General features: G+C 38.3%; 2 protein-coding genes across 3 annotated transcripts; one reads left to right on the top strand and one right to left on the bottom strand.

Annotated features, from left to right (window-relative positions):
• On the bottom strand, nt 1-13986 carry LOC139945191 (transmembrane and coiled-coil domain-containing protein 3-like). 2 transcript variants are annotated; one of them, XM_071942484.1, is made up of 16 exons: nt 13843-13986; nt 13380-13418; nt 12171-12728; nt 11241-11414; nt 10299-10397; nt 9468-9659; nt 7501-7629; nt 6791-6883; nt 6207-6399; nt 5595-5804; nt 4767-4903; nt 4352-4502; nt 3686-3765; nt 3195-3344; nt 2786-2910; nt 1-2453 (listed from the first exon to the last, which is right to left on the bottom strand). In XM_071942484.1, exons 3-15 carry the CDS (start codon nt 12588-12590, stop codon nt 2794-2796), a joined length of 2145 nt encoding a protein of 714 aa, XP_071798585.1. In that variant the 5' UTR covers nt 12591-12728; nt 13380-13418; nt 13843-13986; the 3' UTR covers nt 1-2453; nt 2786-2793. The 2 variants fall into 2 exon arrangements, with proteins under 2 accessions (XP_071798585.1, XP_071798584.1); XM_071942483.1 differs by lacking the exon at nt 13380-13418 and having other exon boundaries at nt 13843-13970.
• LOC139945200 (PCI domain-containing protein 2-like) lies at nt 13972-24038 on the top strand. Its single transcript, XM_071942494.1, has 13 exons — nt 13972-14149; nt 14978-15019; nt 15403-15527; nt 16131-16196; nt 16504-16545; nt 18135-18189; nt 18723-18826; nt 19396-19471; nt 20166-20307; nt 20776-20876; nt 21227-21426; nt 21763-21886; nt 22881-24038. Exons 1-13 carry the CDS (start codon nt 14114-14116, stop codon nt 22971-22973), a joined length of 1206 nt encoding a protein of 401 aa, XP_071798595.1. The 5' UTR covers nt 13972-14113; the 3' UTR covers nt 22974-24038.
• The last annotated feature ends 1266 nt before the right edge of the window (nt 24039-25304 follow it).

The following is a 25304-nucleotide window of genomic DNA, read 5'->3' as shown; positions in this document are numbered from 1 at the left end:
TGGTATTGCCAGTCTAAGACACATATATTTTATTTCAAATATAATATAATACTTTATCACTTGTGTAGATAAATATATTTGTATCAAAGCACATACAAAAATATCACATGCTACATTATGGGAAAAAAACCTCCACAAAAATAAGGGGGAAAATAGAAAACAAGTGAATTGGCATTGAGGTTGTGTTCACTTCACTCTATTTTACAACAGCAGTTTCTACAATTAATTAATGCTCCTTAAAAAAAAAAAAGACATTTCTTCAGTTCTATTGTATCACTTTAATGTAATAAACTTAACTTTGCAGACGAAATAAAAATTTGACTCTTGCTACTTTGGTTATTTTACAAAGTTACTAACAGTATTAAAGTATAAATAAAGTATTGCAATATATTTTGCAACTATATCTTAATTTGGATCTCCCACTACAAATGTGTTGTTTTCGTCACCTTAAACAAAAAAAATCATTGGTGCTTTAGCCCTGTTTTGTTTTCAAAGTTTTCATCGCCTGTGTTTTTTTTTTGGCAATTTATAATTTATACTTTTATAGACTATTTTTAATTTCCTTCTGTGTATTGATGTTTTTCTACCAACAGTAAACACTGTGCAATTCAGTCTATGGGCTGCAATATGGTGCGAATAAACCAAAAATAATAAAAATTGTACGATTCTTTTATTAATTTGGATTTGGGAATAACAAGCAATTGTTTTTATTTAAGCCAATGTGTGGTAGCCACTGTTATATCCTTGCTCTATGGTTATAATCAGTGCTTTCCTCTGGTCCTGCATGAACAACAACAAAAATACAAAGTCCACAGAGAGCCGACTGTATAGTGAAAATTATTTGCCAGTCATTGCTCAAAAAGAAACCTATCTACAAATGATAGTTATATTTTACTCTTGAGGAAAAACAAGCAATTTGTATAGACGTCTCTAGAGTCATTGTGACTCACATTGAAGTGGGAGGCTCTAATTAAGATAAGGTTGCATTTAAGAAAGAACTTGGAAAGTCTAGAAAAACAAGTTGACCCTGTATTAAAGGCACAAGACACATGGTAAATTCTCAAGATAATTGCTAGCATAAAAACTTACTTGGTAACGAGCAATGGAGAGCTGTTGATAGTATACATTATTGTAAGAAACGGCTCCCTCTGAAGTAACGTAGTATTTGAGAGAGGGGTTTTCTTTCTCACTCAAATAATAAAAGACTTCAGATGAAGCTTTTTGTTATGCATCTGAAAGCACACAAAGTAATGCAACAATGGTGTTTTTTCTTTCATTATTTTCTTACACTTCGATGAGCAACTAAGTAAAACCTTTCGCAGGTATGCATATTTTTGGATACACCAAGTGAGAATACTGGTCTTTAACAATATTACCAAAAGGTGTCCAGTGCCTTTAAAAAATAAAATTTACTTTAAAAAACAAATATACACTATTTTGTGCTACATGGAGTTTTCAAAAGTTTTTAGGTTCGAAACTGTGCACTTTTACTAAAAATAAAAAATGAAAGACCTTTATTTGAGATAAACGCTGAATACCTTTTTATAAAATATTAACTTTTAAATATACTTTCTCTAAATCCAAAACTAAATAAAAAAGAAGACGAAAGAAGAAAAAGAAAAAAAAAGAAAAAAAGAAAAAAAAGGTTTTCTTCTATAATACTGAATTTAAATTAGGTAAATTTGTTAAAGGTGCACTGTCGTCATGATTGTAACAGGCCAGTGACTGTACATGAAAATAATGAACTCTGACCTCTGAACCAGTGACTGCACCCATGCATAAAGTGGCTTTCACGTCACAAAAGGCACCATCATTTTTTCCACCAGCACGCGAAAGGCCTTCAACGATCAGGACGACACAACCCCTTTAAACTTAAAGAATATCGTTGGTTTGTTTTGCGTATGGTAAGGAACCAAGCACACAGGCAAATAACCATGTGGACAAATATAATGTTTTCAAACTTCTCAACGCTCACAAATATTTCTTGTTTTAATTCTATTTGGCGTCTTTAACTTCAACAGCAGGGCCCAATTTCATAAGTCTCTTTACCGTAAGCAAAGAACCAGCACTTACAGACGCAGGGAATTCCACACTTGCCCCTTGACCATTAGCTAGAGGTAGTGTGTAAGACATCTGCTCTAGAATGCCAAAGGGTGTGGGTTCGAATCCCACCTAAGTGATTCACACGCCTGTGAATGTTTTCACTGGACTCGGGAAAGTACTGAGTGCTCCACTCACATCGATGTATGGGTAAAACCAAATGATATTCATTAGGATAGAAAAGAGCAGCCGTCAAAAAATATACTTTTATTTAAAAAGAAAAAGCTGCAGAAAGACAGATAGATAATTAAAATAGCCTTATTTTGATACATCCGCTGAACAGATTCATATCACATCGAGATAATCACAGTTCTTTCAGCACACCAGATTGTCCAGCAGTCAAATATTCTGACCTGAAAATAAAGGAAAAAAAAGGAATTTTTTTTTCACAAATTCTGTCTTAAATGCTTGCCCTCTATTGGTGCTGGATTTGTGGCATGGTGTACCTCCCCCATCCTATTGTGTTTTCATTGCGTTCTGGGAACCTTGGGAATTCTTAAGATGATTTTAGGGCGGGGGGGGGGGGGGGGGGGGGGGTGTAAGAGTGTAAGATTTTGGTTATTTGGTGTTGGTATAAGCATTGAGTATTATGTATTGAGTGCTAGTACTGAGTGTTGAGTATTGAGCATTGGGTATTGAATATTGGGTATTGTGTAACGAGTACTGAGTAGAGTGAGGAACTCACCATTGACGTCACCTGATGATAGCGGGACGATGTTGGATTCGTCTACATCTCCATAGAGAGATCCTCCATAAGACAGGAGCGAGGAGTAGACTCAACGTTGTTACACTTAGTATCAGCAGGTAAACCTAATAAATAATAAAAGTGGTTTCTTTTGTTACTTCAGAGGGAGCCGTTTCTCACAATGTTTTATACTATCAACCTCTCCCTATTACTCGTTACAAAGTAAGGTTTTATGCTAACAAATATTTTGAGTAATTACCAATAGTGTCCCCTGCCTTTAAGGACACAGGTGTCAAGACCAGGACTCGAACCCACACTCTGCTAAACAAAAACCCCAGAGGCCCTAGTTAGTCCTGCGCTCTTATCTGCACGACCAGGAGTTATTTCTTAAACTGCCCAAAAAACTCACCTCTCTGGAGAGTAGACCAAGCCGCCTGGCCCGGCTACCGAGCACAAACGAGAACTCACTGACCTGAGCCAGTCCTGATGCCACGATCCACTTAATGTGGCGGGTACTCAGAGGTAGGAATATACCCAGTACAAACACCGCTGTGGAAAACTAGAAGAACAACAAAAATGATTGAGTCAGAGCCCTTACAAGGTGGAAAGGAATTTTTTTTTATTGTGCCAATTTCGTAGTGCTCAAATTGTAAAATTACGTTTTGTTCCATAAAATGTTATTATGAAGGAGTTTTGATACCTCATATTATAACCTCGCTAAACGTGGGAAGGGTTCTGCCGTTTACTCAGCAAGTAGACACTGTATACATGGTTTACAGCTGAAACTTTCACTTTGCCATCAAATCAACATAACATTGACAAAAACCAATCAATGACCCTACCTTTAAGAGTAAAGGTGGCAACATAATTAAGATTACTAATAGATGTCTAACATCTCACCTTCATCACGACTACTATAAGTGTGAGCGTTGTTAAAAACGTCAACTCATACAAGACGAAAGATGGGAAAACATGCAGCCCTGAAAATAATTACAAGCTTGTGAGGGTAATTTTTTTTATAATCAAATCGAAGTAATTATTTAGAGTTAGACAAGTTAAAAGAAAGGCTTCTAGTGAGGTTAACAGTGTCATCTACCTTAAAAAAAACCTTAAAAAAACGACAGTTGTACATGTCCTCTGGTTACATTCAGCAGCACCTGGGCCCAATTTCATAGAGCTGCTTAAGCACAAAATTTTGCTTAAGCAAACAAATCCTTGCTTAGTAAAATCAGATTATCGGCCAAGACTCCACTCAATTGTTATGCTAAGTAAACAACAGCTAAATACCAGTCACAAGCAATGTAAATGGCATAAAATTTGGGCCAGTAACATGTGTAAAATTAGCGAGCTAAAAAGAGGAAATGGCCGATCACACTTAAATTATGTAGTGTTTTTCAGTTTTCGTGTAATGTTGAAAAAGCAATGAAATGTGAATTGGTGGAGTCAAGGATGCTGTGGGATTTGAAACTCGGAAAACCAATGAAATACATAACAAGCGACTCATGTAGGACATGTGGCTCATAAAAGGGTTTTAAATATATACAGAATCAAAAATGTACAAATTACCGATTGCTCCAAAGAAGAGAGCAGCGAAGAAATCCCGGATTGGTTCAATCAGTTCTCTGATCTCATCGGCAACGGAGTGACCCATGGAGCTTAGGATGACGCCAGCTAAGAAACAACCCAACTCCATGGAGATGCCCAGCATTTCAGTAATCTGTAACCATGGTAAAACAATAATAATAAAAATAATAATATTAAGGCGCTTAATAAATCTATATTATTATTATTATTACTCGTTACCAAGTAAGTTTTAATGCTAACAATTACTTTGCGAAAATATCAATAGTTTCCAGTGCCTTTAATGTAAGCCACTTGGAGATTTGAGAAATTTATAGCAAATGCTTAGTATAGATAAAGTATAGATACATGTAGTTCTATAATTTGCAGTGGATGTGACCCATGAACTTTAAAACCTTACCATGAGCATGATGAACGCCAAGGATACACTGCCCATGATCAGCGTCTCTTTGCTTCCCTTAGAATGAAGTCGTTGTACGACACGAGGCAAAAGGTAGCGTGACATGGCTACGCTCAGTACCACCACAAACACAATAGCTAAGGAACAATGAGGAGAAAAAAAATGAGCTATATCAAATGATTTCAAATCTTTGTAAATTGATTTAGATTTCTTGATTGATTTTGGATTTGAACTTGGCAAGTCAGGGCAATCTAGAGACTAAGATTTGCGGCTGGTACCATGTAATCTTCTTGAGGAAATCAGGACGTTTAACCTGCTGTGGGCTTTGCGACTGGGAAAACCAATGAATTACACATAACTTGTGACTCCTAAAGGGCAACACATGGATCGGAATAAAAGTATAACAAGTTTTTATATAGCACTTTTCACACCAAAAGGGCGTCTCAAAGCTCTTCCAACATTATTACCCCTGGTCACTGGGCCATTTAATTCATTCCTTAAACTATCTCAGCTCGCTGGGGAGTATACAGCCTGTGCAACAAGTATGCGCTAGTAAGCTAAATAAATCACAAGAACCATCTCTGCCCATCTCTACCCATTTACCCCTGGGTGGAGAGAAGCAATTAAAGTTCAGTGTCTTGCACAGGGACACAAGTGTCACGACTGGGACTCAAACCCACACTCTGCTGAACAGAAAACACCAGAGCTTGAGTACGGTGCTCTTGTCCGCTCGGCCATGAGACCCCAAAATAGCATTTTACATAATTATAAAGATTCAGAACTTAACAAATTACTGATTGCAGTCTCGAAAACTTAAACACCATTTACCAATGAGCACTTTAGTCAAGACGGCTACGGTACTAAAGAGATCCGTGACAGCATCCGCAGCATTCTTCTCTCCGACCTTTGACACAATCGCTGCCGTGTCGACTCCAGCGAGGGCAGGCAGCATCGCTACCAGGAGACCTAGTTGCACGTCTTGCATCACTAAGATGCCGAGTAGAGTTGAGCTGTATTCAAACTCTGGCACATCGATAGCTGAAATCAACAAGATAAGAGAATTTAAACACACACATACATACATACATACACTGGGCTTCTATATAGCGCCATTTCATTTAGACCACGGCTACTTGAGCGACAAACTATTAACGGGAATACAATTTAAACTTCAGTAGGATTTGAAACTTTGCATGGTGGAAATACGATATGGAAAGGTTTGCGGTAACACCATGTAATGACTATCTCTAATGAGTTGGGGTGGTTCTGAAAAGAACCAGTGGTTTCAACTTGACGTTTCGATCAGTATGCTCTGATCGTCTTCTGGAGAAAGCAGAAGACGATCAGAGCATACTGATCGAAACGTCGAGTTGAAACCAGATGGGACACTTTAATAATTTAGTTTTAGAACTTAAATTCCCATGCTTGCCACGTCCTTACCGCTTTCTTTGTCAGCTTTTGGATGTCCAACACTGAGGAACTTGACGACTAGAGGTGTGCTCGAGAGAGAGAGACAAGCCGCGATAAACGCACTCTCGCTGGGGATGATGTCTAAGACGAATCCAAAGAAGATGCCGAACACAACCATGACAACAGTCATAGTGATGCTGCCGAACACGGCAACGCGCCATACCTAGGGAAAGGATTGACAAGTATTTTCTGAGATAGTGTGGCAGCAGAGAGTTCTTTTTTATTTTGATTCTGCAGGCATGTATGCTTCGTTTTTTGAAAGGGCAAGGGCACCAAGGCATTTTCTCCTTGGTAAAGGGCACCCGATGAGAAAATTTCTACTAGAGCATTTAAAGGGCACCAATGCAAGGGGGCATAAAGGCAATCACCTTCGGTGCCTCTGTGATGTATCAGGCCTGTTCTGTTCTTTCAAAAATATGTCTGGTAAAGTACATTTTGAGCCGCAGGTGCTGCAGGCTTGTGGATTTTTCTCACGAAGTTTGAGCCCTGATCCTATCCTGTTCTATCTAGAGGAAACCTGAAGAATGCTGTAAGTCGTACTTTTTTATCTTTACCTTTTTAATTTTCTCAGGTGAGAACTCCAAGCCAACGGTGAATAGAATAAAGAAGGCACCAAATTCACCCAATGTTTCAAACTGAACGAGGGCCTGGAAAGAAAGAAATCAATTCAAGACTTGAAATGCAAGTAGGGTCATATACGTCTGCTGGTTTGTGTACTTTCAAAACTAGTTGCTAAATACAAAATTTAAAAATGGGCGGACCTTGCAGTCATTATTTTCCTGAATAAAAAGTCCTGATAGGGATTTTGTTTGTACATGTATCTCTTCAGATTGGGGTTCAAAGAAGATTTAAAAAAAAAAAAAAAAAAAAAAAGATTCAGATTGCACAGTAGGTCTTTGAAAACCAAGATAAAAACATTCCGAAGACCTTGTCTCAATACACAGCATCATTTGCCTACACTCTGGGTCCAGATTAATGCCCACAGTTTTTGAAAGTCTTTGGGGTAAACCTGACTTGTTCCGAACCTACGTGTATGACCCAAAAGCTCATCACATATACTGACTTACTTTTTAGATTTTGAAAATTTGCATGGTGAAAGTATAACTAAGAGAGGTTTTTTGTAGCACCATGGGAATATCTCTTTTGAGTAGAGTTGGTTTTCAAAAGAACCGATGGTTAACGAATCAACATTTCGATCAGTACGCTCTGATCGTCTTCAGGAGAATGCTGCACTCTGTTGCTGGATGGTGCTTAAGTGACTTACTTTGATCATGTTGAACCCAGATGACCCTAGTATGACTCCAGCTACGGTGTAACCAAACATTGTAGGTAGACCGATAGATGAACATAGCCAGCCACATATAAACGCAAGAATAGTCATCAATAAAATATCCTGCAATAACAAGAACAAAAAGTTAAATTGATGCATTCAAGTTCCGCATCATTAAAGGAAGGGTAAACTTTTGGTACAACTGTCAAGGACCTTGGGTGGGTTTCACAAAGAGTTAGGACTAGTCTTATCTCAAGTTAGGACCAGTTACTCGTCCTAACTTAGGACTATCCATACAATTTGTGTATCTCCTATAGGACTAGTCCTAAGTTACAATGTAGGACTAGTTCTAACTCTTTGTGAAATCAACCCCAGTATTCTGATCTCACCAGGTGTATCCCAACATACTCATCAAATAACAAAAACCTGTGAACATTTGGGCTAAATACAGACCGGCCATCTTAAATTCATCATACTGAGACCACAATTATTTTCGTGACATTGTTTTATCCTTTTCTCAAAAACTACAGCACCTCATCAGCAAGTAATGTTTTAAGAGAAGCTTCTTACCATCATTATCTTCAAACCATACAAGTTTAATGTAAATATGTGGACATTGTGTTTTGTGTCCTATAAAAAGTATCAAACCCTGTAAGATTAATAGAGGCTTGTGGATAAAAATTACGCAATATTTCTTTTCAGGGTCATAACCAAAGTAAGACCCTCCTTTAAAAAGGCTGCTCAAATGAAAAAAACACAAGACCGCCAGACTTGTTCAGTCGTGGGTTTCTGGCTCAATGCTTAAAACCACTGGCCTTGGACCTGTGGTCAACTGTACAATTTGAGCCCTGGTGAGACATGTGTCCAAAACAAATGGACCGTGGTTCGTTTGCAGAATTTTCTAGTGTGTGGGCAGTGTGATTGTGAGTAAAATATTGATAAATTGGAGAGTAAATGAAATTCACATCAACAGCTGGTTTACGAGATAAAGCCAGATGGCTTGGCCTAAGGAATATGGATTTTTATTAATTATTATACACATTTGTTTTTAATAAGCAGATTGATCTTGTAAAATTGAGAAGGATTTGAAACTTTGAATTGTGGAGACGCAATCTAGTACATGTACATTTAGTAAGGTTTGTGGTAACACCATGTACATGAGTAGGATTTGAAACTTTGTACAGTGGAGATACACTGTTTTTTTTCTTCTTGTTTTTTTTCTTCGATTACAAAAGTAAATTGCTTTTTGTTAAACTTCACTTTAGATAAAGTCCCAATGCCAACCAGTGTATTGGTTTTGTATTCACTTTGTTTCCTGCCGCTGTTTACACTTTCTGATTACAAAAACATCCTGAAAAGAAAATTGGGTGTGGTCCATCTGGGATTATCTCTTTTGCAAATACACCATTGTCCCACTTATAGTAAACAAACAAATTTGCTTTTTCTGTGTTCTTTCTGCCTCTCTCTCTTTACATGTATTTCCACTTGACTGCTTCTGTTACATGTACACTAGTACATGTATACCTGATGAGTGTTGTGGTGTCATTAAGCCTTTGAGAAAGACTCTGCTAGCATGGCTAGGGTCGAAATGTCAGGCCATTTACATTTGTTTACAAGTTTGACTCATTCAAACCCACATTAAAGTCGATTTGAAAGTGCTTGTAGCACAAGTTTGTTAGTTTTCCCCCCCCCTACTTTTTTAAGGGGGGAGGGGGGTGTATCTCAACCTTCTTTTCTTCCTTCTTCCTGAATGCCTAATTTTGTAATTGGGTGTTTTGTTTTAACTGGTTAAATAAGACAATATCAACAAAACAAAAGAATGAAGAAAAAAAAAATATCAAATCTATTTATTTCATCCTTCAGATATCAGTGTACAAAATGTTTATCTTGTTTGACTTAGCATTTAAAAGTTGGTACAATAAACAGCGAGTTGAATTGATTAATTTGGTGATTTATCGTACCTTTAGTAAGTGGTGATCTTCCAGGGGTACTGTAGTGTCCTTGGGTTTAGATAAGACGTACTGGTTGTTGCTAGCATCAATAAGATGGCTCATTCCTTGGTAACGATTGTCGGAATTCGCACCGACCGCTCGTCGTAATTTGACGACGTCTTCGTCCAGGCGGACCACGGCTTCAATCTGTGCTCCAGCAGCCTGATGGATAGTTTTAAAATGAATAATACATTTTCACATTTTTGTGACCTACATGTTTAGATAGAGTCTTTATCGATATTGTAACGTACTACCAGCGGGTCCTTGCTTGCTCTGCAGCCAAACTCAGACAGAAAACAAACAAACTCAAATTCTGTTCAATACGAACTCCTTCTCCAAGAGCAACAGTTGGGGAGGTTTTGCTTTGTGCTCTACCAGCCAGGCTTCTGATGGGTGATACCCAAGCCTACTTCCGTATGGACTGTAAAGGGGCTAAACCCTGTTAAGGAGTAGGTGGCAATGGCCCCTGGAAAAATAGTTGATTTGTAGCCCACACCTTGACGTACACTTCAGGCCTTGTGTGTCTGGCTACTTGCAAAAAAAAAAGACATTTGGTCTGTCTATAACATAACGCAATTACTGCATCTCTTGGCTCCAAGCCGGCATCTTCCCCCTATTAGAATAGGTCAGTCTATTTCTAATAGTCAATACTTCTTCCCACAAAAAAACTCCTTCAGGAAAAATTGGCAAGTCATAAATTCAACTGGGAGAGAGAAGTTTTCTACTTATGTAATGCTACTTTTTTGTTTTTTGGGGGGCCGAGCGGCGCCATGAAAGTTTCCATTATTATTAAACTCTCACCTGTTTGGACTGGTCAAACACATCTTCGCCTATTTTATTCTCCAGTAGGTCAGCTGCCTGTGCCACATCCAATAAGATCTCATCCAGCATTGCTTCCACCTAGAACAAATCAACCTTATATTTAATTCATACATCACTCAGGGTTTGCCCTTAGGAGGGTCTTGTCAAAATTAATCCAGGACAGGCAGTTGCTAGTTGGATAACAATTATTAGATGTAAAATTTTATGTAGGATTTTTGTCGGAGTGTATTTCTATGAAAGAATATGGTTTTACTCACTGACACTGACTGTGAACTTCTCCATGGTTTCTATGTGACATAGTGAATTAACATGGGTAGATATCCTTGTCTTGGACTTATCCGCCCAGTTAAGTCACCGTGGCTGTGCGGAAGTCTTCCGCGACCTGTTTCGGCCTGTTGGTTTTAAATCACAGTCGTGGCAAGTTTACAGGGAGGTCAGTTTACCATGCATCCCCACTTGATTTAATAATGTCGCTCTAAAAAAAAGTTACGCTACTTTAAAGGAACATTACAGAATTGGTTTTGCTTGCAAAAATGTTGCTGGCAGTGTAAGCACTTTATGTAATCCAGTTTATGTAAACTGACAAACCTGTAGAAGTTTGAGATCGATTGGCCATCTGGGTCGCGAGAGAATATTGAATTACAAATTTTACATTGCATCGATGCCAAAACAAAAATGAATAAAACGCTCCCTGAGCGATAAACTCCAAACGCGAAGTTAGACATTTGTTTCTTATCAAATATGAAATTTCAGACAGAAATATTGTAAGGGAAGTTTTCTACTATCATCATCATTAGACCGTGTATGTTTTATGTAAATCAGTGATCTTCACGATTTTTCTTTCTTACCAATTCTGTAACGTTCCTTTAACAAAAAAAGTCCAATTGGAAGACAGCGAAAATCAGAGTGAACCTGTGTTACCTTGCTGCGGTGAACTGAAACAGAGGCATTATTGTGCTCCTTGTAAGCTAACTGGTGCCTCTCCGCTGCTAGGATGTCATTGTACTCAAGCTCCTCTCTAATCGTTGCTTCACGTAGAGCCTCAAGACGTTGATGACTGCTCTCCCTTATGTTTAAGATGTCTTTGTAGTTACCCTAAGACCGGAAGTTTAAGTTACAATAATTTAGTTTTAAGAGAAGGTGTTCGTTTGGCAATCACTCTTTTAAGACTAATGGCGATGAAAACTGACTTGGTTAGAGAAGTACAGCAGCTTTCGATAGTATACACAGCATTTTGATAATCATTTCACTTGGAAGTAATGTGGTTGACAAAATATAACAGTTCAGGCCTGTATGCTTTGTTTTAGAAAGGGCAATTGCACCAAGGTATTTTCTCCTTGGTAAAGGGCACCCTATGAGGAATTGTAAATTTCTACTTTATCATTTCAAGGGCACCAAGGCAATGACCAGGGGGCATGGAGGAAATCGTCTCCGTTGCCTCTGTGAAGTATCAGGCCTGTCTTTTTTATCCACCTCAGGGAGGATGGGTGTTTTATACAATTTTATCAAAACTACTTTTTGGGCTGCAGATTGTTGTTGCAATGTTAGTAACCTTCCTTCGTGATGTTCAAAAGTACTCAAACATTCTTGGGACCATTGTCAAGTTGACCCTTCCCTTTGTCCTATTACACTTTTTTTCTGTGTGCTTACTGACTCTCCCCATGTACATGTATTCCCACGTCACTGCTTAAAATGTATGTTCCACCTTGGTTTCCTGTTAATGATTGTTGTGTTGTCATTTAGCCTTGGAGAAACTTTTTGCCAGGGTCTAAACGTCAGTCCATTATTTATTTTCATTATTATTATAATTTTTTTTTTTGGGGGGGGGGGGAGGGGGGGTAAGTTTCTTACCTGTAATGCTCTCTTTAAACCATTGAAAGACATTTGTATCGCATCTTCACTCTCGTTAAGTTCTCTCTTAAAAATCTCAAACATGTGGATCCGGAATTTCTTCTCCAATAACTTGATGCTTTTGTCTTTGTGGACTTCCCTTATGGCTTCGTCCAGCTTCTTCATGACCAACTTCTTGGTCTTCTTGAGCGCAACTAGACCTTGGCAGTTGTTGTTCAGCCAAACGTCTGTCTCTTTAGAAGAGGAATTGTTGCCACCCATCGCTCCAGACTCTTTTCCGCGATGCAGTTTGATGGCCTTATGAACAATTTGCTTTTTGGGTTTGGCGGGGGGTTTGACGGAGAGCACACCCACCACTAGAATTGTTGTCAATGTGATGAACATGAATGTCTTAGATGATGATGTGGCCATGTTTGTCATTGTGATCAATTGTAACGTTGTGTGTAGAAGTTGAACTTGAAGAAATTGACAGTTTTAGATGATGTGAGATTAAGATGTTGTCATGGTTGCAATTACAATGTGGTGATTTATGCACACATTTTTGTGACTGGCTTCCTCCTGAAACAAAGAAAACAAAAATAATAATTGGCATTTATTTTAATGACACTATCTTAGTGAATTAAATTACAGCGTGGACCATCAAGTAAACAAATTTATTAATTAATTCATTTTTAATTGATAATGATAGTCAAATTCCACTGCAATAATTGATTAAAGGAACACGTTGCCTTGGATCGGTCGAGTTGGTCTATTAAAAGCGTTTGAAACCGTTTGTTATGAAATACATATGGTTAGAAAGATGTTTTAAAAGTAGAATATAATGATCCACACAAGTATCACTCGAAATTGCACGGTTTTCCTTTTACGTCGCGAACTATCACGGTCGGTCATTTATGGGAGTCAACAATTTTGACTCCCATAAATGGCCGACCGTGTTAGTCGACGGGTAAAAAGAAAACCACGCAATTTCGAGGCACATTTGTGTAGATCATTGTATTCTACTTTTACAATATCTTTCTAACCATACACATTTTACAACAAACGGTTACAGAACGATTTTCAAAGACCAACTCGACCGATCCAAGGCAACGTGTTCCTTTAACGTTGAAGTTTACATTTTTTTTAATGATCTTCTTGAATCGGTCTGAGTTGGCATTTTAAGTGAAAAAGGGTAGACTGTGAGTGTGTTGAAGCACTAAAATAGAATACCTCCATGGTTGAAGCATCTCCATGGTTGAAGGTTCTAATCTATCCACCGACCATCATGGTTGTCAAAAATAGGTGCGTGGAAAAGTGATGCGCATGATGATTTCATGATGAGAGGATTGAGCAAGAAAACATTCATCCAAATTAATTCAATTATCAACTTAAGTAAAAGAGTAGTTTAGAGGTACAATACACAACATGTGCTCATCATGTGATAGCGGAACAAACCTCATCATAGTTCTAGGATTAGGTTTTATATTTAGTAGAAAGAGTACAAAACATGGTTCCCAACCACGCCCCGCCTCCCACTGTCCTGTACTAAAATTAAAATGTCCCGCCGCCGTGCTAATAATGGCCTATGCATTTTTACACTGATTTGAAGAATGTGATAACCGGCCGGACCCTTCCTTGAAATGTTAACTGTCACTGTACAGTTTTTTAATCACAACTATACAATTATACTTACAACGACACAAACTGGATGGCCAGTCTGCGAGCCCACCGTCAACATTTTGTGTTTTATAGCTTTTTATGAGCCCGAAATCCAACACAGCAACAACCAACAGCGGTCCAAGTCACCACCACGTCTCAAATCCATATTCCCAAAACAAACTGTACTCTGATTTAGTTGTTCAACCTCGTGAACAAAAGTGCTTCACCGAATTCTGTATCGGTGAAGAGTATCCAGCTGCTGTACTTCTGGGAAGGAGGACACAAAGTTTGACCTTTCAACTAAAATGGCGCACTCCAGTCCAAACCAATATTTGCAGCAGGTTCGTGAGTTATTTCTTGTTTTTCTTCACTTTTATTTGATCTTAAAGTATTTACTTTTGTCATCGAGTGTTAAGCTTGATATGAACTTGGACTAGGAAAACAAAAACGTAGTTATTCAGCACTCTGTGGGTCAAAATTCAAACGAGAATATTGCTTTTTTATTTTGTTTTCGAGTCAACGAAGCGCTGAGCTGAGTGACCGTCACCTGTTAATTGGGAGATTCGTAAATTGTTATCGTGTACAAAACTGTAACCCGTAAAATTAGTGTGTAACTGTAAAATGCACAGACAGCCAGGTGCATGCAACGTTTAGGCACCACCAATTTCCATAAAACAAACTGCTATTTCAATTAATATTCTGTTGATATTTATCAATATCATTTATATTTATTAAAAAACATTTTTATTATGAATTTGCATTAAACAAAACATATATTATATTAATATTAATAATTAACAAAGGAAAGGTCATCCTTCAAAAATACTGGAAAGAGTGCAAATTTTTCTTGGCTTTTATTTTTTAATCAAAAACAACAATAAACAAAATGAGTTAATACTTTTATCTAGTCACTCATCAATCATTTTTACCTAGCCCACCTTATTGAGCTGTTAATGGCTCCACTTTTAACATCGGTCTCCTGACAGTGATGGGACCGATGTTAAAAGCGGAGCCATTAACAGCTCAACAAGGTGGGCTACATTTTTACCTAGCTAGACGTCGCTGTATTCCTCCATTTTTACTATATTAGTATATTGTTTAAAACGTTATTTTAAATTAATTAACTACTCCCCATAATCATCATTCATTCATAATTATTTTTTCCTCAGCTTGAAGATGCCATCAACGGAAGAGATGGAGCAACATCAGCGGTATGCATGTATCTTTGAACTCTTCTTACAGTTTGACTTCATTTAAAGAGGCACTATCATGACTATCGTCTTGGAAAAAGCAGACCAATATAGGAATTATGAACTTTACCCAGTTTGATAAATAATACAGCTTGTGTGTGCACACTCCATGTAGGCCTACATATTACAAGGACAAAGTGTTTAGATGACACCAAGAGTTTTTGCCCTGCTTTAAATGTGTCTACACAAACATGTGTTTTTTAAGAGTAACACAATTTTTTCAGAATGTTCCCGATTGCAAAATACACATGTTGGCACCTCTGAAATGTTCCCTCTCTTTTTAATAGGCCTTACAAAAACTTGAGTTTAAAAATCTTAGTGTCTTTTTTCTGATTTTCTTTTAGGAGTTGTTATCATTCAGACATCCCCACATCGCCAGTCCGAAACTTCATCGATTTGAGAATCCAGAGGCCCAGTGTGAGCAGTGGTTCGAACAGCCGTACGATGAAATGATCGCAGGCCATTTGAAGTGAGTATACATAACTCCAAACCATCCTCAAAGCATCACCATCAACAGGGTCCATGAAAGAAACCCAACCGACCCGAACACACACAAGTGCAAAGTGTGTATACGCCTCCCCTGCAACTGTGGACCTCAGAAACCGTCTCTTCTCAGAGTCACCACTTCTCAAAAGAGATTTCTTAAATGGTGGCACTGTTAACCTTACTTACTTAGTTCTCCCCCCAATACATAACTTCAAGTATTATCTATTAGGTTCCAATTATATAAAACCTCTCAGCAGTCAATACAAATTTGGGAAGTCCTTAATCAAACTTACAAAGCATGAACAGGTTACCAGTCAGATGTTGAATGTAACCATGGTAACCAGGACTCGAATTTGAGGTAAAACCAACAAGACTGTAGGACTCGGTGTAGTTCACCATTTTAACTGGCAACAAAGTTTTTTTTTTCACAAGACCGGAATCTAAATGGTTTAAAAACTCTCCACCCAGTTCAACTGTTTTCATTTAAACAATCACTAAGATTATAAAGAGTAAATTGATTTCGTTTGTCAAACGTTAGGTATGTTCCTTTTAAATAATCTTTTTAATGTTTATGTTTTTTTTACAGGTGTATCCAGTGTGTGGCCAACCATGATTTTATTGAAGCTTATGCCTACCAGTCCGTCGTTGTGCAGTATCCTTTGAGCAGGAATACCAATGAATAATGCAATTAGTTTATTTTTTGTTTATTATGCAAATTTGCCCCACACAAGGTTAAAATCCACTCTTGGTAAGATGGTTTAAGAAGAAAACATTTAAGATGAAAATAACTGAAGGTGAAGGGTATGAACTGATCTTCCTCTTAAAACAGTCTAGATTGTAGGATGGAGGGAAACATGCATTCAGGTAAAGAGTTAAGAATAAGCTGTTGGAATCGTGTAATTTATACTCTCATTAAGTCATTGTGATATCATTAACTTTTCTTTAACCTCAAATACCAGATCATTTAACAAAATATTCCAGAGCCATAAAGATGATAACTGGTAAGATTTGAACATTGACCAAAATAGTTGGATGAGATTGTTTTTGCTTTTTTTTTTCAAATAGACTGTGCAAGTCTCGCGCGGATTTGAACTTCCGGGACCATTGTGGTCCCAACCTAATGGAGATTTACGTTGGGGAGGTTTTGTTTCGTCCATTACTTTAGTTTAATGTAATTTATGACCATAAAAATGACATATGTTGTTAAAAATGTAATACTAATTAACATCATACATAAAAGTAAAAATAAAGTCAACATAATAACGATGAAAAACCGATATTTAAACTTGACCTCAGGTCAGGTTACTTGGTAAAAATTAAGAATTTGTGCCCATCTTCGATCACGAAACTTACGCAGACGCTTGTTTTGGCCGCGCCGGGTGGAAAGCCTTTTCATTGGTCGCTTAGGCGTCGGCTTCCTCTTTAAAATGCGTCACGCGTTTATCTAACGCCATTGCGACCATCGTGCGTCCGCGTATAAACCAGCTTTGAGTAGTTTCACATTCGGGCGTAGATTTACAAAAGGGGTTTCAAAACATTTCAGATCAAACTAACATCCTTGTCCCAGAGTTTTACTTTTGTCTATACATAGACTTTAACCGATAATTGTGTACTTGGTTAAAAAGCTAAACTAATTTAAACAAGCTCTTATGAATATTTTTGTTGTTCAGATTCGGCATTAAAAAAAAATTAAAGCAAAGATTTGATTCATAAAAAAATTAAGTTCTTCAGTTGTCGTGTTTTCTCGCTCCGGTGCGCGCGAGACTTGCACAGTCTATTGCAAATGATTTTGAAAAAACTTGTTTACGGAGTTTATTATAGATTCATGAAATGTTAAGTGTAATAGACTGTGCAAGTCTCGCGCAGATTTGAACTTCCGGGACCATTGTGGTCCCAACCTTATGGAGTTTTACGTTGGGGAGATTTTGTTTCGTCCATTACTTTAGTTTAATATAGTTTGTGACCATAAAAATGACATATGTTGTTAAAAATGTAATACTAATTAACAACATATATAAAAGTAAAAATAAAGTCAACATATTAACAAAGAAAAACCGGTATTTAAACTTGACCTCAGGTCAGGTTACTTGTAAAAAATTAAGAATTTGTGCCCATCTCCGATCACGAAACTTACGCAGACGCTTGTTTTGGCCGCGCGGGGTGGAAAGCCTTTTCATTGGTCGCTTAGGCGTCGGCTTCCTCTTTAAATTGCCTCACGCGTTTATCTAACGCCCTTGCGACCATCGTGCGTCGGCGTATAAACCAGCTTTCAGTAGTGTCACATTCGGGCGTAGATTTACAAAAGGGGTTTCAAAACATTTAAGATCAAACAAACATCCTTGTCCCAGAGTTCTACTTTCGTCTATACATAGACTTTAACCGATAATTGGGTATTTGTTTAAAAAGCTAAAACTAATTTAAACAAGCTCTAATGGGTATTTTTGTTGTTCAGATTCGGCATTAAGAAAAAATTATAGCAAAGATTTGATTCCTAAAAAAAATTAAGTTCTTCAGTTGTCGTGTTTTCTCGCTCTGGTGCGCGCGAGACTTGCACAGTCTATTAAATGCTTTGAATATTTGTATTTTTTAGGGCCCTACCAATTATGTATGCAGTGACCCTTGACCTGAGGCTGTTTGCTAACAATGTGAGTATTCAGCGCTTGATTAAACATTTTCTTAAAGAATACAATTTGTCATAGAATTTCTAAAGAGAACTAAATTTCCTTCTCGTTCAAAACTTTAAGGTTAAAGGCAAAGTATACCTATAACCTTTGGAACCATTTGATTGTTTTAAGCCTATATTATATAAACATAAAATCAAAAGGGAAAATTTCACTTCAAAAGGTGGTAGCAATTCTGAGATATTTTTGCATATCTGGAGCTGTTATGTCCACGCAGGAAGAATAATCCGTAATGCGCCGTATTTTTGACCACGTGAGGGCGCTCTCAAACATATTTGTATCACTTTCGGGTGTTTATTAAGTCATACCCAAAACAGTTATTAAAGACTGGAACACATTACCACCACAGAAATCATTCAAATCCATCATGGACAATAAGACATTTAAAGAATCCGTTTCCACCCACCTCTGATCTAAAGCAACATAAAACTACAAATACTGATTCTTAGTACTTTTTCTCGGAATATGAATTTTGTTTTGTCTTCTTACTTCATCAGGCTGATGTTCAGCTGTCAAAGAAAGGAAAGGGTAAGCCGGGCGAAAAGCTGGAGAAAGCTGCTGATACCCTGATGGGTTGCTTTAGAATCTGTGCAGCGGACAGGTAGGGAACCAGTGTTAATATGCTGCCATCTTTTAATTTATATGCACAAGTCTATGGGGCTCAAACTGAGGCTTGTGTCCAGATAGACTGGTGCTAGATGAAGTTTGGTTCTTTTATGGTTTATTTATGAGTTTGGTAACTAGAACAATATGGATTACAATTTTATTTCATCAACAATATAATTGAAGCATCACTTTTATAAAAATAATTTACAATTTTTTTATCTAAATTGTATACAAGGAATTATTAACAATAAATTAGTTTGATTTCCAAGTTTGTGCATGTTTTTGTTTTATTATTCTGTGTTCCATTAAATAGTATCCATGCAAATAATTTGTTCTGAGCAATTAGTTTTGATTAAAACAAACTATAATATTATTATTTATTACACATCCAACAGCAATCCAAATGCAAGGCCTGAGGTGGGATTCGAAACGGGGTGCACTAAGGTGAAAGGCAGGGAAAGAAACCACAGAGCCAACCATTTATTTGTTCTTATTTTTGCTTACATTTTGGCTGATTATTATTTTATAAATTGTGATTTGAATGTGTTTATTTTTTAACCAAAGCCGAGCATCTCTTGATGACTCCAAGAAGTGGGGGATGCTGTATTTAGTCAACCAACTCTTCAAGATCTACTTCAAGGTATACTTAATAATAATAATAGTGGCTTCTTATAATAGAGTGCATATCCGTCACTCAGTGACACTCAAGGCAACGTAAACAAACAGTATTTTTCCTGCAAGGTATGTGGGACTACCTTTGAATTATAAGACCTATTCCTTTAGCATAGCACAATGTAATGATTTACAATTTGCTGTGGCGCACTATGGTGCCAATCAGACCAGGAACACCCAGGCGATCCCCTCTTCTTTTCGATAAGTGCACTGGGTGATTTTTCTTGCGCTACAGTGATCCCAACCTAGAAACTAATCCTCATCATCAGTTGACTGCACGGCAGGCGGACACAAGCTTTTCACATTCTCTCCTGTCGTGTGCTATTCTCTGAATCTTCAGTGGGGAGAGGAGAAAATACGGAGAGACTAATCTTCCGATGTACTTGGGGTACAGTAGGCGCTGAGGACCTTGTTTGCGCTGGCCTTGCGATGGAGAGTACGGCCGCCGATTTTACACAGCTCTTCCCAACTTAAGACTAATCTTAGGACTTACGGGTCCCAACCCTGCACTGTAGCATGCAGACCTTACGATTAAGATAAGACGAGTCCTAACTCTTTGTGAAATCGACGGCAGAGCGTAGATGTTGTGTGGCTCATTGGTACATGTAGGTTTCAGCCTGTGCTATGTGCTCTTACTATTTTTCTTATAATTTATTTTGCAGACAAATAACCTGCAGCTATGTAAGCCTCTTATCAGAGCCATTGATAGCTCAAGCTTCAAAGACCAGTTCAGCATCTCACAGCGAGTAACTTACAGATACTACGTAGGGAGGAAAGCCATGTTTGACAGCGACTTCAAAAGTGGTATATAATAATAATAATAATAATAATAATAATAGTCACTAGTTTTTATATAGTACATTTCACAATAACGTCTTAATGTGCTTTTTATAAGTGCCCTTGTCATTTGGCCAAAAACATGCCTTTGAATTTTCTCAACTCCCTGGGGAATGTTTAGCCTTGAGCTGCAGTGGTGCTCCATTGGCTTTTTCAAACACAATATCAACCTCTCGCAGTTACCCATTTATACCCCTGGGTGAAGAGATGCGATTAAAGCATCTTGCTCAAGGACACACGTGTCATGACAGGGCATGTGAATGCATTTACAGAGCTGGCCCCTTCTTATCTTTAAGTTTTTATTAATGTATTTGATAACTACAATCATTGTACCAAAGCCATGTCAGCCGGGAACGTTTTACTTCCATTTTCCCAAGACAGAGGCAGGCAGAAAACATTTCAAATTTATGATGATTTTAAACTCTCTCCTGACAGCTGATGAGTATCTGACTTTCGCCTTCCAGCATTGTGACCGAGCGAGCAGACAAAACAAACGTCTTATTCTTATCTACCTCCTCCCAGTCAAGATGCTTCTGGTAAGAAATAGTCCTCCCCTCAGCTTCATTCTGACTACTCTATTGTAACCGCACTTCATTACAAAAATGCTACCCGACCGTCGCTTACTTCCACTGCTCATTTCTAGCTTTACCCGGGACCCCGCACCAATACACGCTGTGACGATTATGCTTTTTTGGTTATAGCTTCAACGCTTTGGAACAAGCTACCCACCCACATTCAAGCAGCAGTTTCATCAGATACTTTTAAATCATTACATCGTCTGTTTTGACGATCTGAATAGTCCGATTATGGCGCTTAGAAATATACAGTTTTATTAAACATTTCCTTATTTGTGATTTATACGCCATCTTGCATTTCTATTCCCAAGGGTCAAATGCCAAAGATCTCCCTCCTCAAGAAGTACGACCTGATGCAGTTTGCCGACGTGTCACAGGCAGTCATCGAGGGTAATTTGAAGCTGCTCAACAGTGCCATCGAGGCCCACGAGATCTTCTTCGCAAAATGCGGTGTCTACCTCATCGTGGACAAACTCAAGATTATCACATATCGCAACCTCTTCAAGAAAGTGTGAGTTTATCTTCAGAGTTTTTGTAAATGTTCGTTCTCAAAGGAAATGCTCTTACATGTTTATTAACATTAATGCCCTGGGTCCAATTTCACAAAAAGCTGTTAAGCAAAAAGTACTGCTTGATTTTACAAATTTCTTTGCTAAGATTAGTAGGGCACCAGTCGCAACATTGTAAACTTCATAGAATTTTGGCTGGTAACCAGTTTTTCTGTACTTAGCAAGTTTGTCAGTCATAGCTCAGACATAAACTCTATTAACAACTTTCTTCGTAAAGCACTTAGAGCCTGGCCTGCATACAAATTATTATTATTAATGTTGTTTTCTTCTTTCTGCAGGCACATGATCACGAGTTCCTTCCAGCTTAGCATCGAGAAGTTTGTATCAGTACTGACATTCCTTGATATCGAAGATGTAGATTCTGCGGAGGTGGAATGCATCCTTGCCAATCTTATTCATCAGGTACAAACCAAATCATTATTGTTCACATTCTTGAAAAGATTCATTTGGAACCATTTACAACAACGCAGTGTTGTAGCCACTGTGGGTTGTACTGGGTGGACCTGCCCAGGACTCACAATCTTTGCCCAGCACTCTGAGCAAAATACATTGTGCCGCTCAGCACAGATTTCAAAATATTGTCCGCTGTGCAGTGATCTGAGACACAGCTAATGATAAGGAGTATCAAAATGTCACAGAGAAAAACTATAGTCAAAAGGACATTCAACTTACTGTATGGCCCCATAACACGAACGGTTTGGAAACCTGGCACCACTTCAGTAATAATGACTCCATAATTCAACATGAACGATTTTGTTGATCCCCTCGCCCTAGGTGGACTTCCCAATTTTTTTATTTTATTGCCCACCACTAAAATAGGTCTAGCTAAGACCTTGACAACCAGCTCATCACGCCCTCTATAATTGTATCTGATAATTACAAAAGGAGAAAACCAGCCTTAGAGTTGCCAAGTCTGGTGAAGCCACTATTGTAGTGGTGAAACCTGCACTGAAATCTTTGTGAGTTCGCTCTCCATTTTTTCATCCATATATTGCAGTTGGTAAAACGACCATCTTTACTGAAATTATTGTTTACAGCTATTAATAATAGTAAAAGAAAAAGGATATGGGGCGCAGTATCTGGAGGACCATTCGAAGGCGCTGGTCGCTTACAAATCACTTTGGTTAAAATTGAAGATTGAAAAGATAAGTTTTAAGATGGCGTTTGAATGATGACAGATCAGTTGTGTCCCTTAACTCGTCTGGCAAGGAAATCCAGAGACGAGGTGCACAGCTGGAAAAGGCCCGGGTTGGAGGGTTGACTGTGCTGTGTAGGTGCATTTATCATCACTAGCTGGCATAGTTTATAAGTCATTCAAATCCACAGTTGATTATATTAAATGGTCAGACAGTAGGAGGGTTAAATTTCTAATCCATTGACTTTTTCTCCATTACAGGGATATATTAAGGGGTACATCTCTCATCAGCATCAGAAGTTAGTCATCAGTAAACAGAACCCCTTCCCTCCTCTGAGTTCATTCCTCTGCTGAGAAGTCGAGGCTCCAGTCTCACCATGGAGACTAACAAATAGACAGTCTTAGGCAGTGGCTCTGTTGGTTGTAGACAAAGATTGGCTTCACTGGATTGTTGAATAGCTCTAGCCACATCTACAGCCATAGCCAGGTTTTCAAACTTCAATTGTTTTGAAGAAGGATCCATGGAGGATCTTTTAGCTGCAAGCTTATTTTCTTCACCCGCTGCTAAAACATAGGATTCGAACTGCCTCTACCTATCGGGCAATCTCGGTGGTCTAGTTGGTATGACACTGCTCTAGAATTGCAAGGGTGGTGGGTTCGAATCCCACCCGAGTAATATGCCTGTGATTTTCGTTTTCACAGATCTCGGGGAAAGTACTGAAGATACAGTGCTGACACACATCCGTGTATATGGGTAAAGCCCAAATTAATAAGCTTATTTTCTATAAAAAAAGTGAAAGGGATGACGATGAGATGACAGGGGAGAGTTGGTTCTTCCTAATGCCCCAGTCACAATTAGCTTGTGATGGGTTTGCAAGTCGTTTGCGATGGATTTCTAGACAATTTCAGCTACAGGATCCATGGAACTCCTTGCGGCTGTTGGGTAACTTTGGGGAATCGGGTGGGCATCAAGTTGCTTTTAACTCGGACTTAAAACCTGGTGTGGCATTTTGCAACGCAAACTGGTCATCAATAAATCGGTCATTGCCTGGCTGATGTCTGACAGGGCAACGCACAAGCTGGCCCAATTTTTGGACAACCGAGACAATCCATCGTTATCGTAGGGGCATAGGCAGGACATCAGACAAGTGCCTGCCGGACACTCGCCGATGAACAGGCAAAGAAATTCCACCCGATTTCCAGTCATGGCAGCGTGCAGGGCACTATTCAAAGATGGAGTTTTTAACGTTCTGTATAAATGTGAAAATGAGGGCGCCAAACCCAACCAATTCTCAACAGTTACATTAACTGTAGATTTTGTAAAAATAGTTCTCAAAACAGTTGACTGTAAATTTTGTAAAACTAGCCTTTGTCTGAAAGTTACACTCTACAAACTCTTCCACAAACATTGAGGAAAATGTTTGAATTTGTTCTAAAAGCTGTTTATACAATCTAAAGTGTAGTAAAGGTTAACTTCAATAAAAGTTGTCCATTTTGTATAAGATTTGGGTGTTGTGCTTTGCTTTCTTGCTGATTGAGAGTCTGTGCTGATAGACTTTCATTTTGATGAGGTACACTTACAAGAACATGTGGGTCTGAATCACAGAAAAAGAACTTGGACAAGGTAGACTCCTGACGATGACTAGAGCAAGCTAGTCGAAACGTTGAGACCAACCCAAGAACTGACTCCGCAGTAGTACAGTTAATTACGAACCTATAAGCTAAAGTAGTAGTCCCAGCCTATTTCTATTCTATCCGCGCAGGTAATAGTTAATAAGCAGGACAGTTATTTTCAGAACTGAGAAGTTCCCCGAACACCCGAATAATCTACTCTGTGGTAGTAGAATTTAAGCAAGACAGTTCTCTAAGAACGAACTCTACCTGGCAAGTAGATACACACATGGTGTTACCGCAAACTAAATATATATTGATACCTCACCATGCAATGCCTCAAATCATATATTGGATAAGGCAGTTAGCCAAGTAAGTCCAGTAGTGCTAGTAGGCAGCTTTAGATTCGGGTAAACGAGAACCTCGCTCACGTCGACCATGGTGAGTGAACGTAAAACCATTGTTTTGGGGTCCTTGACTAGTGCAGACAACAATGGTGACGACTTAACGCATGCGCAAAGAATCAGCATCAACATAGTTGCGTACCAGTCAATGTACGTGGATGCGAAATCTAAAGCTGCCTATTAACCGCTCAGCCAGGACATGTCACTGACGTGCCACTCATCCTTGGCAAATACCTGTATTAAAATTTTTCCTATAGGTAGGATTAGAACTGGGGTCCAAAAATGTGAAAGGCAGGAAAGACACCAATGGGCCAACCTGAATGCTAATGACAACAACTACCAAGAACCTAGTAACATGTACAGTTTACTTATGACTAATGTGCATTACATTTAATATTTAGCTGAAACAAGCTCACTTTACAAAAAATAAACCTATAACTTGGTTCACTTCATAATGAATGGTTGACAAATACATGTACGTGATTATTAATAAAAAAAAGTGGTACTGAAGAATGAATATAAAGTTATTTTGTCTAGTTTACAATAGTCACAACTAACATAATGTTGTGTAAATAATTAAGATTATGTACACAAGTTGGCTTACTTTAAAGACCTGGACACTATTGGTAATTGTCAAAGACCAGTCTGCTTACTTGCTGTATCTCTACAT

The sequence above is a fragment of the Asterias amurensis genome, chromosome 12 (genome assembly GCF_032118995.1).
Source record: "Asterias amurensis chromosome 12, ASM3211899v1".
Lineage (NCBI taxonomy): Eukaryota > Metazoa > Echinodermata > Asteroidea > Forcipulatida > Asteriidae > Asterias > Asterias amurensis.
The sequence above is the reverse complement of the archived record's forward strand: the minus strand, read 5'-3'. Positions and strand labels throughout refer to the sequence as shown.

Excerpts from the sequence above, each read along its gene's own strand:
- LOC139945191 (XM_071942484.1), bottom strand. The coding sequence starts at position 12,590 with ATGACAAACATGGCCACATCATCATCTAAGACATTCATGTTCATCACA. Across the intron at positions 10,398-11,240 it reads TTTCAGTTCACCGCAGCAAG|GTGGAAGCAATGCTGGATGA; the intron begins GTAACACAGGTT and ends GATTTGTTCTAG. Across the intron at positions 4,904-5,594 it reads CTTGACTAAAGTGCTCATTG|CTATTGTGTTTGTGGTGGTA; the intron begins GTAAATGGTGTT and ends ATTGTTCCTTAG.
- LOC139945200 (XM_071942494.1), top strand. The coding sequence starts at position 14,114 with ATGGCGCACTCCAGTCCAAACCAATATTTGCAGCAG. Across the intron at positions 14,150-14,977 it reads CAAACCAATATTTGCAGCAG|CTTGAAGATGCCATCAACGG; the intron begins GTTCGTGAGTTA and ends TTTTTTCCTCAG. Across the intron at positions 16,546-18,134 it reads AGCCATAAAGATGATAACTG|GGCCCTACCAATTATGTATG; the intron begins GTAAGATTTGAA and ends TGTATTTTTTAG.